General features: G+C 39.7%; 1 protein-coding gene across 4 annotated transcripts in view; it reads right to left on the bottom strand.

Moving 5' to 3' along the window:
- LOC114656266 (ephrin type-B receptor 2) overlaps positions 1–14246 on the bottom strand; it is a 482289-nt gene that overhangs the window by 26630 nt on the left and 441413 nt on the right. For 2 of the 4 annotated variants that reach the window (XM_028807771.2, XM_051931087.1), the window contains exons 8-9: positions 8910–9018; positions 8223–8290 (exon numbers count right to left, since the gene is read on the bottom strand). In XM_028807771.2, the coding sequence (XP_028663604.1) occupies positions 8223–8290; positions 8910–9018 (177 nt within the window). The remainder of the gene's footprint in view (positions 1–8222; positions 8291–8909; positions 9019–14246) is intronic. The other 2 variants (XM_028807772.2, XM_051931088.1) reach the window with 1 other exon arrangement.

Below are 14246 nucleotides of genomic sequence, written 5' to 3'. Positions count from 1 at the left end.
GTGTGTGCTTGATGTTAGACTGGTGTCTGCCTTGTATGACCTGTTACCAGAAAAATTGGAAAATGGATGGCAGGATCCATGGATGCATTACTTACTACAGTAATCCCTCGCTATATCGCGCTTCGCCTTTCGCGGCTTCACTCTATTGCGGATTTTAAATATAAGCATATTTAAATATATATCGCGGATTTTTTGATGGTTCGCGGATTTCTGCGGACAATGGGTCTTTTAATTTCTGGTACATGCTTCCTCAGTTGGTTTGCCCAGTTGATTTCATACAAGGGACGCTATAGGCAGATGGCTGAGAAGCTACCCAGCTTACTTTTCTCTATCTCTCTCTCTCTCTTGCACTGACTTTTTCTGATCCTGACGTAGGGGGATTGAGCAGGGGGGCTGTTTGCACACCTAGACGATACGGACGCTCATCTAAAAATGCTGAAAGATTATCTTCACGTTGCTATCTTCTGTGCAGCTGCTTCGTGAAGCGACGTGCTGCACGGTGCTTCGCATACTTAAAAGCTCGAAGGGCACGTATTGATTTTTGCTTGTTTGTTTTTCTCTGTCTCTCTCTATCTCTCTTTGTCTGCTCCTGACGGGGGTGTGAGCTGCCGCCTTCAACAGCTTTGTGCCGTGGTAATTCGCATACTTAAAAGCCAAACAGCCCTATTGATTTGTTTGCTTTCCTCTGTCTTTCTGACAGTCTCTGCTCCTGACGCGCACTCCTTTAAAGAGGAAGATATGTTTGCATTCTTTTAATTGTGAGACGGAACTGTCATCTCTGTCTTGTCATGGAGCACAGTTTAAACTTTTGAAAAAGAGACAAATGTTTGTTTGCAGTGTTTGAATAACGTTCCTGTCTCTCTACAACCTCCTGTTTTTCTGCGCAAATCTGTGACCCAAGCATGACAATATAAAAATAACCATATAAACATATGGTTTCTACTTCGTGGATTTTCTTATTTCGCGGGTGGCTCTGGAACGCAACCCCCGTGATGGAGGAGGGATTACTGTATGTAGTATGTCACACATCAGAGAGCAAACAGCAGCATAAAAAGTAAACATTTTCAAACCCCCGAGCTATGCATTTTGTTAAATGTATTTATGCACAGTATTTGGGGTGAAACAATGGCACAAAGCTGCTTCACACCTGCAGTGTTAAAAATTGGCTCATTAGAATCTTTTTTTGCCTTTCAGTTCATTAGGCCAGGTTTATACTTCATGTGACGCGACGTGTGCCTGTGGTCGCTACTGCTATGCAAGTGTTGTGCTGTTTATACTGTACTTTACGTAAATCTGGAGGATTCCACCAGGTGGCAGTGCGAGATATCATCACGGTGAGAACAGGTCCAGCTTCCCTCTGTTGTGAATTGCCTGAAACATCCATTAAATTCCGAGGACACCTTGCCACAATATCTCTGAAAATGATGTTTAATGATTACATCCATCAACCCAGGGATGGGCCCATTCCAGCAAGCATTGGGCACGAGACAGAAACAATCCCTGGATGGGGCATCAGCTCATCACAAGTGAACACAAGCACACACAAACACTAGCGTCATTTTAGCGTCACCAAATCTGCATGTCTTTGGAAGGAAACCAGAGCCCACTGTGGAAACCCAGCAGGAAAACATGCAAACTCCAAGCAGGGAACACCAGGGACGTGACTCCCTGCAAGACAGCAGCGCTACCACAGTGTCGTCCCCACACATGTGTAATTATTAACAGTATTCATTATTTAAATGAAGTTTGACGATTTATCTATAAAATGTAACATACATACTTTAATACATTTTAACGTGAAAGTGATATCAAGTAGAATTTCAAGGATTCTAAATGTGCAGAGACCAGGAATCTCATAAATGCCATGTGTTCTGTGTGGCAATTGCTGCTGTCAGGTCAGGAGGAAGCCCCAGAAGCAGATAGCGATTAACAACTGGGTCGGTTTTAAGGTGACGTTTACGACGGTCTACTTTAATGATAAAATAAACTACGAGATTAAAGTGCACATTTTGAGATTAAAGCCGAAATTTACACTTTAATCACAAAACAGACCTTTTCAAAGTGTCCTTAATTTTTTTCTCAGTGGCTCGAATACAGCGCCGTACATTCTGATGTTGTGAAGGTGCAAAAGATGGCACAGTAGACGGTATGTGAGACTTTTAAAATCTATAGTGTCATTACGTTGGGGAATATGCGATGCTTGAATATAAAAGCTCCACGAATGTATTTGTATGTCTGCATTCTGCTTCACCACATCGAAACATTCATCAAACATTGAAGCAGGCACATCAATCTCGGAGGATCCTCAATGTGGCTGTCATGTCACATGTAGATAGTAAAGAGAGACCCTGACTTTATCACACTGCGCCCCCCGACTTTTTGCTGGTACTGCAGATCATGCACGCGTCACATTAATTTCTAAGGATGTGCTCAGAATACTGGCAGCCATGATGTGTGTTCGTACATGTTCTGAGTGTGAAGTATAAACCAGCCCTTTGACTTCAGTATTTTCAAAGCTGATTTTTCAAACTTTATTTTCATATGTGTGTAAGTTTTAATTTTATTTCATTGCTGCACAATATTTAGAAAGAGAGTACATCAGTGCCATTTTAAAATCTCTGTCAGTGGATAAGGGGTGGTTGCTATGGACCACCTCTCAAGAGGCACCAGGATGCCCATCAGGATTGCTTCTACATTCCAACAAAGCATCAGTTGCCTGTGTCAGAGATTAAGGATTGACCTGTGAACAGGTGTGGTTTAGTGATTTGGGTTGTCATAGCTTTCTCATCTCGATTCAGTTTTCTGCCTTAGCGTGATAGTTGTGTTTGAATAGTAGTGCTAAAGTTTGTCATTTGTGTCTGACTAAACACGCTGAGCCTTCTGGTTTTCGCAGCAAACCCCAGTCACTTGAGAAATGTGTTTTGTTTTTAGTTTTGTTGTTTAAAGGAATGAATGTTCGGATTTGTTGCTCTCTCTTTTTGTAAGCAGGCTATTTGAAGGGGCCAGCTGGACAAAAACAAAGGCAACTACTAGCTGTATTCGCCCAAACAATGCTGTCAATTTCTGTATATGGAAGGATATTGAGCTGTGTAAATGGCAAGAAATAATCCATAAAAACGGCAAATGAATGCCAAGTCAGAAGCCAGAAGATGTTTTTCTTCTCTAAATTGACATTGAGACTCTGCTGACGGAGATAAATATTTTATTGGCACCCTGAGCATTGGGGTTATTGGAAAATTAAAAGATATTGCTTGACGGTCGGTGAAGCGGGCAGACACAAATCGGCCGAGATCCTCCAGACCTGTTTACAAGTTCTCGCTGAAAGGTCCAAGCTGCAAGAAAACCCAAGCATGAAAAGAACCTGCACCTCCGGTGCAATAGCATGAGTGCATATTGTATGGCTGTTAAGGGTTTGAGGCAAGTGCTGGCACTGGTCCATTAGGACGGCTCTTGGTAGCCAATAATGGCTCTTCAGTCACTCATCATCATGAGTGAAAAGTATTAACCAGGTTTTGGAAATGCGTTCTCTGATTAACATGCCATTGATGAAGTCCTCTAGCACAGCAAAGGCAGCCATGGCTCCTTGCTCTTCAAATATTTCTTTCCACACAGAGGGCACACTACCATAATTACTGTTTAACGATGCCAAACCGGTAAGGTGAATGTCACATTTTAACTACGTGATATATGAAAGAGTGTGGGTGTTTCATTATAGTCCTCAGCAAAATTGCTGTAAAGCATCACAGTGTTTTATATTTTAATAGAATTAGATAGCATGTCTGTTGGTTACTCTTGACAGTCTTCCTGCTGGCCTCTTTCAATATGCACACTTCACTCTAAGTTTAGCAATCCATTTTTGTCTGTGGATTTAAGGCTTTGACACTTGATATTAGCTGAGCTTAATATATTATTTGTTTGTTTGTTTATTTTTTGTATACATTTACTTCTATGTGACTGAAATATAAAGTAAGTGAGGAGCAGCCTGCTGGTGAAAGTTCATATGCATGATTTGAAATCTGTGCACTGAATAAAATGTTTTCAGGTCAGTTTTGAGTTTTATAAATTCTAGTTTCTAGGTCACTTTTTTAATGCAAGATCAATGGATGGAATAAGACATCAAATCTATTCATAGATCCATTTTATAAATAAGGCCCCAGGATCTTATTTTTTCTTAATGAGTTACATTTCGGGCAGCACAGTGGGTAGCGCTGCTGCCTCGCAGTAAGGAGGCCTGGGTTCGCTTCCTGGGTCCTCCCTGCGTGGAGTTTGCATGTTCTCCCCGTGTCTGCGTGGGTTTCCTCCCACAGTCCAAAGACATGCAGGTTAGGTGCATTGGTGATCCTAAATTGTTCCTAATGTGTGCTTGGTGTGTGTGTGTGTGTGCGCGCCCTGCGGTGGACTGGCGCCCTGCCCGGGTCTGTTTCCTGCCTTGTGCCCTGTGTTGGCTGGGATTGGCTCCAGCAGACCCCTGTGACCCTGTAGTTAGTATATAACGGGTTGGATAATGGATGGAGTTACATTTCTGTAACTTACTGTGGAGCATTACGTAAATTCTCTCAGTTATTTCATACAGTAATGTCGCCTGGCAGAATTCTGAACCTAGACATATAGGGCTCAAATTGTTGTTTTCCTTGTGTTAATATATTCTTTTCCCTCTGGCCATTTTAGTGTTCCTCCCATATCCAAAATGCATTGCAGGGTAGGCTAAATGGCGATTTTAAATTGGCCCATGAGTATGTGACCGGGGCTCACAATAGATTGGCACCCTGTCTTGTAGTCAGTGCTGCAAGGATAAACACCCTGAATTGCATTGACAACGTTAGATTATTAAATTAAACATTCTTACAAGATGCAATGTAAGCTATCAAAGACAGGAAAAGAAAAATTAACTTTTTAGGCACTGTCAAAGCAGAGCACTGATTAGACCACCCAGGCTCGTTTTTGTTTTCAGTTCCTCACACTGCTGGCTGCTAGGCGTCTTGTTGTACTGTCTTTTCAGAAAGGCTGCCAGGAAGGGCAGGCAGGCCTCCATCAAATTTGCAGAAAATTCCAGGATAACAAGATATGTGACATGGATTAAAGGCAGTGAAGTCTGTCAGTGCCACTGCTATCGGTTCTGTGGCCTTTGTAGGGTACAGTGCTCTGGTAAACACAGTGTTTGCTAACATATAATGCTACTGATTAAACCATAAAGTAGTCTTCTAGCTAATAAGCAGGACAACAGCAATGAATGGCAATTGAATGCATGAAAATCTCTCAGTTGTCTCCATTAAGGCAAGGTGTTACACAGAAAAAAGTTACATCACTTAAACACCTTCAAGCAGATCCTGATATAATAGGAATACAGATAATAATTACATCCATTATTGAAATGAGCTAATGCAGCATACAGTTGGTCTACACTGACAGCACAGGCTGTGAGACACGAGCAACCTGAAAGATGAGGCCCAGTATTTATTACATTGTTCTTCATATATATATATATATATATATATATATATATATATATATATATTATATATATATATAGAGTCACACACGCGTGTTTAGGGGACAACCAAAGGGACTGAATAAATGTAGTTCCACGCCAGACCAGGGGGTGGCGAGGTGCGCTAATTCTCTCTTTCAATTTCTTGCAGACCATTCTCGGGAAACCCCGCCCTGTTCTGGGCAGTCAACGACGTCACTTCCGGTTCAGGCCCTGATGACATCACTTACCCTGCGAGGGTTTAAAAGCCGCCATCTTAAGATGATACTCAGTTCTGTTTTGGACTCGATTGTGTGAACATGTCTTTGTATTTGGACAGATTTTGCAGCTGGGAAATATTATACGGATGGTTGCCCCAAACCTTCCCAATGTCTCTCGGGTTTTCTTGTTACAATATATATATATATATATATATATATATACATACTGTAAGGTTTCTAAACTCTTTTGGGGTTACCCCCGACGGGATGACATGCCGGAGAGCATCCCAAAGTGCGATCACCAGGGCAACTGTGGGCTTCCACCGCTGTGGCTGTTCACTGCGAAAACAAATCTGAGCTGATCGCAGTCACGCTATGAACACCTGCTTTCAATGGGTGAAGCAAGGAACGTTATAACTGCAGGGCACAGCATTACTTGGCCACTAACCTGGCCTGGCCTGCCTGACTGCTGTGTCTCTGTATGGGAGAGCGGTAGATTCCACTACAATAAATAACTGTGCTGTTCCTGTTTCATGCTGAATAAGGCTGGTGTTGCTAAAGTACTGAGACTCAGCCTCATGTTTTGGGGTGCAAGACAGGAACTCACACGTCACAATATACACACACACACATTCCTTTTATGGTGAATTCCTAGTAATATAAAGCTGAATATGTTTTTGTGTCTGTCCAATATGCAATTCTACACCTTTGAATCTAAATTTTCCAGATTCCCTATTTTTACAGTGTAGCACTGTCACCTATGTTTCATTCCAAAATTTAGTTGGTGCCCCCAACCTGGACAGCACCAAATGCAGAACTTTTTCTTACAGTTTAAGCCTAGGCAGGTTTAGTGAATTTCACCAGATCATATGCTATGCAAGGTTCGGATTTGAACCAATGGCCAGCTACTTCCCACCCCATCTCTTTGTAAAATAGTGATAACATTTATAACATTATATACTGTAATGTGAATTTCCCCTTGGGATTAATAAAGTATCTATCTATCTATCTATCTATCTATCTATCTATCTATCTATCTATCTATCTATCTATCTGTCTGTCTGTCTGTCTGTCTGTCTGTCTGTCTGTCTGTCTGTCTGTCTGTCTGTCTGTCTGTCTAACAATTTGAAATAAATTCCTAGTAAACACTTCTACAAACTATAACTTGTGGACTTGCATGATGAATGCCTTGCTAGAGGGCACATTACAGACTACTGTCAAACTATAAACAAATAATAAGCAGTATGTAAAAAGTCGCCGAAGGCCTGATGAGCACAGTGTACATTGCATGCTAACTTCTGTGATAATAATCACTAACAGTACTTTTATTTATGGCTCCAAAAATGTGCCCTTGACTACCAGTAAATGGGCTGTGCAGATATTTTTAAACATGCTTTTTTGGCAGGTATTTTATTGTTGGAGCTAAATATTTACATGTTAGGTGAAGATCTTTGCAGGTGTATTTTTTGGACTAGGCAAGAGATGGGAGGATGTTCCTCAAAGAACCACTAAAGGTGAGTGGAGGTTTTGTCTGTACAAGAAAAAGGCATGCAAGGTGGTGTTAATCTGTGAAAGTGGAACAGAATCCTAGACACATTCGAAAGATCAGGTCAATACACAGCAGACTTTACAAATCACAATCAGCGGATTACTTAGAAGTCAGGAAACAAGTCAAAGCATTTGAGATACTCCGATTTGCCTTCAAACTTTGTTATTAGGTGATTTATTAAAGAAAAAATACGACTTCCTCAAAATCTGAAGGGTTCAGCAGTTTAAGTCTTGGTTTGTGAATAGGACTTCCATTGAGACACCATCTCCATATGTTGCAAGATTGTCCAACACTGCAGGTGGTGGTAACAGACCTTTAGGCCAACTGTGTGCATCTAGTTGTCATTGTCATCATAATGAAAGTTACAGTATAAGTAAAAAGGAGACTGATAAAGGAGATTACACACTGACAGAATGTTACACATGGAGCTCAAATATCACACACTGGGGCAACTCTTGGATTGAAACGGCTCTTCTAACCTTGTGGCTTGAAATTGAGCACTTAGGACACTCTGCGATATTTTATTCCCTACTTGAGTATTAAGATCATAAAGGACTGCAAAACATGTAATACATGAATATGTGTAAGTAAACACATGTAGCTGTAACAGTAGTGCCTCCTTCGTTGAACTTTGTTGCCAAAACATCAGTATATTATAAACTGAACTACAGTAGTAATAATGAAAATAACAATAGTAATAACAGTCTGTTTTTCTTTTATATTGTGCCTTTCACAGTGAGCACTACCCCTTTATTCAGGGAGCCCATACCCTATGAATTGCCTTTCTTAATGAGCACTACAAATTGATCAAAATTTGACAAGGTAACTTAAAAAAGTTGTATATAATGTCACTCCAGAAATCTAAATTTATACTATCTTGTTTCTTTTACAGTTGTAACAGAATAATTAAAATTACAGTCAAAGAAAACAACACAGTGGCAAGTCAGACAGACAAACATCAAGACAGAAAATGCTCACTACTCACTGTGGCCACTGGTGTAGTGCTGGAGTTTATCTGTGTACTCAGAGTCCGCCCTCTCAAAGCCCCTCCTCCTAGGCAAAAAGTCAAGAGCTATAATACCCCCTCATCAAAAAATCATCATTCACATTAGAAAGCTATTATAAACTCAACATAAATTACCGGTAAGGCTACCACATCACTAAGCATCGCCATGAAACACATAGTATGGCAAAGCCCGTGCCCATGTCTGCCATTTCCTATTATAAGTTGTTCATGTACCATTACTACAGCATTGTAACAATGCTTAGTGACACTGCGTAATGACAGTGCAAACACACTATAATATGGCACATTGATCACGACATGCTCCCCAGTTTAAATTGTAACATAGAGAAGAGACAAAAGCAAAAGACAGTGATGAAAATAAGGATGGATAACAGATACTTCAAAATGGGAGCTTAAGAGGAGCTGCACTCCTTCCAGCTGGCAAAAATTAAAGCACACTGACACTGGATTATTGCTCCATGTCCTAGAACTTCTTTGGTTTCCTTCACCTATTTTATTTTGGTTTTCAGCTTATGAGGGCAATTGGTTAGGGCACAATTCAAGATGCAAATTGTAGCACTAGGGCTTGAAGAGGATAAGAAAGTAAGCCTCAACTTAGACTAGAGCTAGACTAAGGCTGTCCACCCTGGAAGAACAACAACATACCGGTTGCAGACAATGATGATGACCACAATGGCAGCAAGGAAGATGAGACCTGCGGCTGCCGAGCCAATGAAGAGTGGAAGCTTCTCCTGTAGACTGGTCTTGTATTCAGCTGGAAAATAAACAAATCATGTTCACTTGGTCAGATTCAACAAGAAGAGTTTTACACAATACAGACAAAATGCCATCATCAGCTGCTCTGACTCTTGTGCCTAGAAAGAGAAGAAGTGCCACTAGGCTAGCTAGGCCTTGCACATCTTGTGTGCACCTTCTTTAAAATGTCATGAATGTTGTTACTGGAAACCACTTTCATTGGGATTAGTTTGAAGAGAACACTCGAACGGGCTGAGTTTCTCAACATGAGCCTAATGTGTTCTTTCTTGTCTTTCTGTTTGCAAAGAAGAGAAAATGACATCAATACGAGGCTCAGATATAATTAACCCCCTTTTCGGACACTGCCCTTATACATGCATGTAACAACTGCCTGATGTCCTGCTCAATGAATTCCACAATCTCCTTTTTCAAGGCAGAGTGTTTGTGTGTGTGTGAGAGAGAGACAGAGAGAGAGACAGAAGTAGCAAATAATGAACCTGCTGGCATCATTCATGAAACCTCACAGGGTTTTTTTGTTTAGTTTACAACTTATCCTTAAAACACAATTTCAATTTAGCTGGCTCTATATACTCCATTTTGTCAGGAATTCTGTGGCATTTTGTGGTCACTGCCAGTCTTAGGGGTCATCTTAAGACTCCGCTAGTGTCTCCTGAATTGAACACATTTAAAGGGCTCCATGCCAAAGCCACTCAAAACCTGGCCTGGTGACTGCAGGAACTGTTCCAGTACTTTCTCCTGGGCAGTGAAGGATGTACCTGCTTTTTCATTTTGGACTTTTCTCCTTGTTCCTAGAAATGTAGTCCCTGGAGAACAGGAAAAGCCAGAGTATTTTTAAAATATATTTTATTGATTTTTAAGGCTTGTATCTTAATGAATTAATCACAAATTAGTAATACATACAGTAACAGAACTAGTGTATGTAGTGAGAAGACTGACAGGCTTGTCTGAAAAAAAGAATTGTAACAAGACCAGGAAATGAAAACACGGTATGAGGGGCAAACCAAAAGAGGAATTCGGAGGAAAAGCAACAGTCGAAAATAGGAACTAGGAAGGCGTCTGTCAGAACCAAACTTATGATAGAAAAGTAAGAACAAAAAAACAAAGCAGAAGTCCTGCCTGTCTAAAGATCCTTTCCTATTTAACAGCAACAAACGTGTTTTTCTCTGTAAGCTTGATAAATGGCGATAGAACTCTTCTACCATGCTACAGTTAATATGATATTAGACACAGATACAATACATTTTAAAATATTTGATATCTCTTGCTCTACGTGTAGCATCAGAGTCTCTGTGTTCTCGTGTGTGTGAACACTTGAACTTCTTCCTTTGATTATGTTTCCAAAGCTAAATTGACCAATCGGATTGCTCTGAGTTCCCGGATACACCAACCTTAGCATTTTATTATATACCTGATACATAATGATGTTACATATAGCAACGTGTCAAGACGTGAGAGAGATATCCAATAACAATATTCAACCATGAGAAAAAGATAGTGCTGTAATGACATCACAGGAAAAAAAAATTCTCTTAAGTGTGCCACAAAAAGACCAAACTGAATCGAAGGTCAGTAAAAGCATTATTCAAAACAACAGTGAGAAGAAATGAAGTGCGCCTGATTCTACACTGCTGATGTTGTAAGGGGCTCAAGATTAGCTCTTGTGCACTCTGCCATGTTTCTTGGCAATATGGATACCTAAATGTAAAACATAAAATGAACCCTCATGCTATCAGTGCAGTTCTAATGCCACAGGACACCTTTAGAGATTCACTGTTGCCTGGTCAACTGCACAAGGACCAGTTGTAAGATAAATAGTGGAATTCCATCATGGCAGGATATCTCCCAAAGATGACCCAAAGTCTGCAAGGCTTTGTAGACAACACCATAATAAAACATCATAATGGAGGGAATGGTAACAAAAATTGGAACAGTGACATGTGAGATATCAGACATTATAAGGATTAGATGTTGGTCAGTGGTATCCAGTATTTAATAATTCAGCAGTAGTAAGCTATGTGCATACTGGGTGTCCATAATGTTGACAAAAACAAAGCATCACCAAATCTTGTGTTGGAAGGACAACCTTGAGCTAAGGACTATGGAAGTAGAATACATTTTAGAAGGATTTTTATAGCTGGTTATAATCTTAGATATTTAACTTTAACACAGAGTTCAAATAATAATCTAAACAAGGAAGCACTCTTGATCTCCAACACCACAGAAGCTGAAGTTCCAAGCCATTGCAATGTCATGTGTGTTATTTTTTGGTGACGTTCAGGGTGTAGTCCATACTAATTAATCATCTCAAAACATTGACAAAGAAAGCTGTCAACAAGCGCCTACTGTCTCATGACAATGTCCGCTCACACTGCGTGGGATGCACAAAATGCTCTGTGAAACTGTCAATTTGACGAGATGGTACATCCACCTTATTCTCCCGGCCTGGCCCTGTGTGTCCTGTCCTCCAATCTGAATGGCTACCTCTGTAGTACATACTATGATAATGACAAGTCAAGTCAGCTACAAAAGAACGGCTCCACAACCAATATTGCAATTGAGTGGAGAAAACAAAAGACTCTGTGAGTTTTACTCAGTACACCACAGCAGAACAGTCACAGGTAAATACGTTTTTTAAAGAGGTGGTTGGTTCATTTTGGCTAAAAACAGGTTTAAAACTCAGAAAATGTCCAGCCTATAGATAGATACTGTAGATAGATAGATAGATAGATAGATAGATAGATAGATAGATAGATAGATAGATAGATAGATAGATGGATACTTTATTAATCCCAAGGGGAAATTCACAGAATGAAGATTCATCAGAGATGAAAACTGTGGATGAAAGATAGATAGATGCAGAAAGGTTTAGAGAATGCTGGATAGCTTGGCCCAACTGCTCACAGACTGTCAGAGATGGTGTCTTAAACATGGCACAAGTCAAGACACTGAGATCAAGATGACATCTTTTTTCATCTGGAAGTTCCATGTCACTTATTAGGTTGTGTTTTTCGTGGTTCTTAAAAATATTGTTCGGATATTACTTACCACTGCGTACAATGGGCTAGCTGAAGGTACGGCCTACTTTCTGAAAAGCAGACCATAGAAGAGCAATATTTCCAAGTGGCATAATAAAGACAGGGGTGACACATCGATTAAGCAATTGCCCTCATCAACCTGCTGATCAGGCCATTAGCACTACAACAACAAGGGCACACGGTACAGCAAACTGTGGAAGAGGAGAGCAGTGGAAATGACCTTTAAAAGCTAACCAAAATATAAAATAAATATGTAATAAATGGTAAAACTCCTTGATTTCAGAGAGCAAGTTGTCAGGTGGCTTTGACTAATTTCTTCCCCAGAATCAACAGCATTCACACACTTGCATGCCTTTGTGCAGAAATGAGAGCCTTGTGGTTGAATTTAGAGACACATGTCATTATTGGCCACTTAAGGGAGCTAAATTGGTGAGCACTTGAGGGTGGATTGTGAATGGAGTCATTAAACTTGAGGTTAAATAAATAAAGAGAGGATCCGTTTTCATAGCAAATCAATCAGTCTTCATTACGCCGAGTGCATTTTGACAGTTGTCGCCAATGCAACTTGCTTTACACAACAACATCAGTGGCAGCGAGGTTAAATTGGCTAGTGTCAATTAACATGATGCAGGAAAGCCAAAAAAATCTGACAGAATAAGGGACCTTGTTCTCGGATTAATACATTCTGAAAATGGCAGAGTGGTTTATATTGTACTTTAAAGAGAAATGAATGAACAGGATAAAAAGCGGGCTAAAATGACTTCATGTATTAAGTAATGAAAAAAGTATAATAATCACCACAATGACAGTTCCTTTATATAGTGTCTTTAAAAAAAAGTTTATATAGAAGCTTTGAAAAGACTCAAAGCCTAGCATGGGTATTTTTCTTTGCGATGCATACCATTTGTATTATGTTAATATTCATTAACATGCATCCTCTATGTGAATATACAATCAACGCATTTTATTGGTACACGGATAACAAAATGTATTCCAACAGATGGTGCACAGCACATACTAACATTGCAGCAGAGTTTCTGCATCAAATGCCCAATCAATTATTTAAATTTAACCTGGTTTAAACAAGTTAACAGTAGAAACGAGGCCTTAATATAACACATGACATTTGCAAGGATTATTATACTGCAACCAATAACGGGAGCAGCCGAAAGAAGAAGAAGATTATACTGTATATACATCAAACACTCTGGCATACTACAAACTAGGACTGTCTCACCTAGTGCAGCTGAAAGGATTCTAGAACCAGGACGTTAATAATAATAAACGCACAGTTGGTTTGTTTCTATCCACAAGCTCAGATAACCAGGAAGTGCACGGCATTGACCTTTCTGTTTTTGCAACGTTGATGTCACACCACTCCTGGTTATCCTTACTTACTGACTGACATTACAACAATGGACCCACAAAATGGCAACATCCACAGAAAAACAAAGTAATGTTACAAAATCACATGAATGTAGAGAAAAGCCAAGCAAAATGACACCTTTTATTGGCTAACTAAAAAGATTACAATATGCAAGCTTTTGAGGCAACTCAGGCCCCTTCTTCAGGCAAGAAACTGGAGTTCCCTGTGTTTATATACACACTCTAGGACAAGAAACAACATTGGTAAATCTTTAAACGAGAAATCTTAAATGTAAAAAATTAATAAATTCATTCAGGCTAGGGTTAATTTAACAAGAGAGAGAAGAACAATGTATGGTCAAGATCTCTGGATAAGATAACTGTCCAACAAAGTCTTATGAAGTTTGTAATGAGTTTTTTCAAAACAATGTGGGTCTGTAGACAGGTTGTCTGTCATTCTGAGAGATGTAAACAATCCTCATAATTGGCCATAAAACTCTTGTCTCTATTCAAGCCATGTTGTAATGTATTGATTAATGATGTTAAACTCATGCTAAAATTTACAGATCTATAGATCCACATTGTTTTGAAAAACTCATTACAAACTTAACAAGACTTTGTTGGACAGTTATCTTATCCAGAGATCTTGACCATACATTGTTCTTCTCTCTCTTGTTAAATTAGCCCTAGCCTGAATGAATTTATTAATTTTTTACATTTAAGACTTCTCATTTAAAGATTTACAAATGTTGTTTCTTGTCCTAGAGTGTGTATATAAACACAGGGAACTCCAGTTTCTGTATCACGTCTTGCCTGAAGAAGGGGC

Source organism: Erpetoichthys calabaricus, chromosome 8 (genome assembly GCF_900747795.2).
Source record: "Erpetoichthys calabaricus chromosome 8, fErpCal1.3, whole genome shotgun sequence".
Lineage (NCBI taxonomy): Eukaryota > Metazoa > Chordata > Cladistia > Polypteriformes > Polypteridae > Erpetoichthys > Erpetoichthys calabaricus.
The sequence above is the reverse complement of the archived record's forward strand: the minus strand, read 5'-3'. Positions and strand labels throughout refer to the sequence as shown.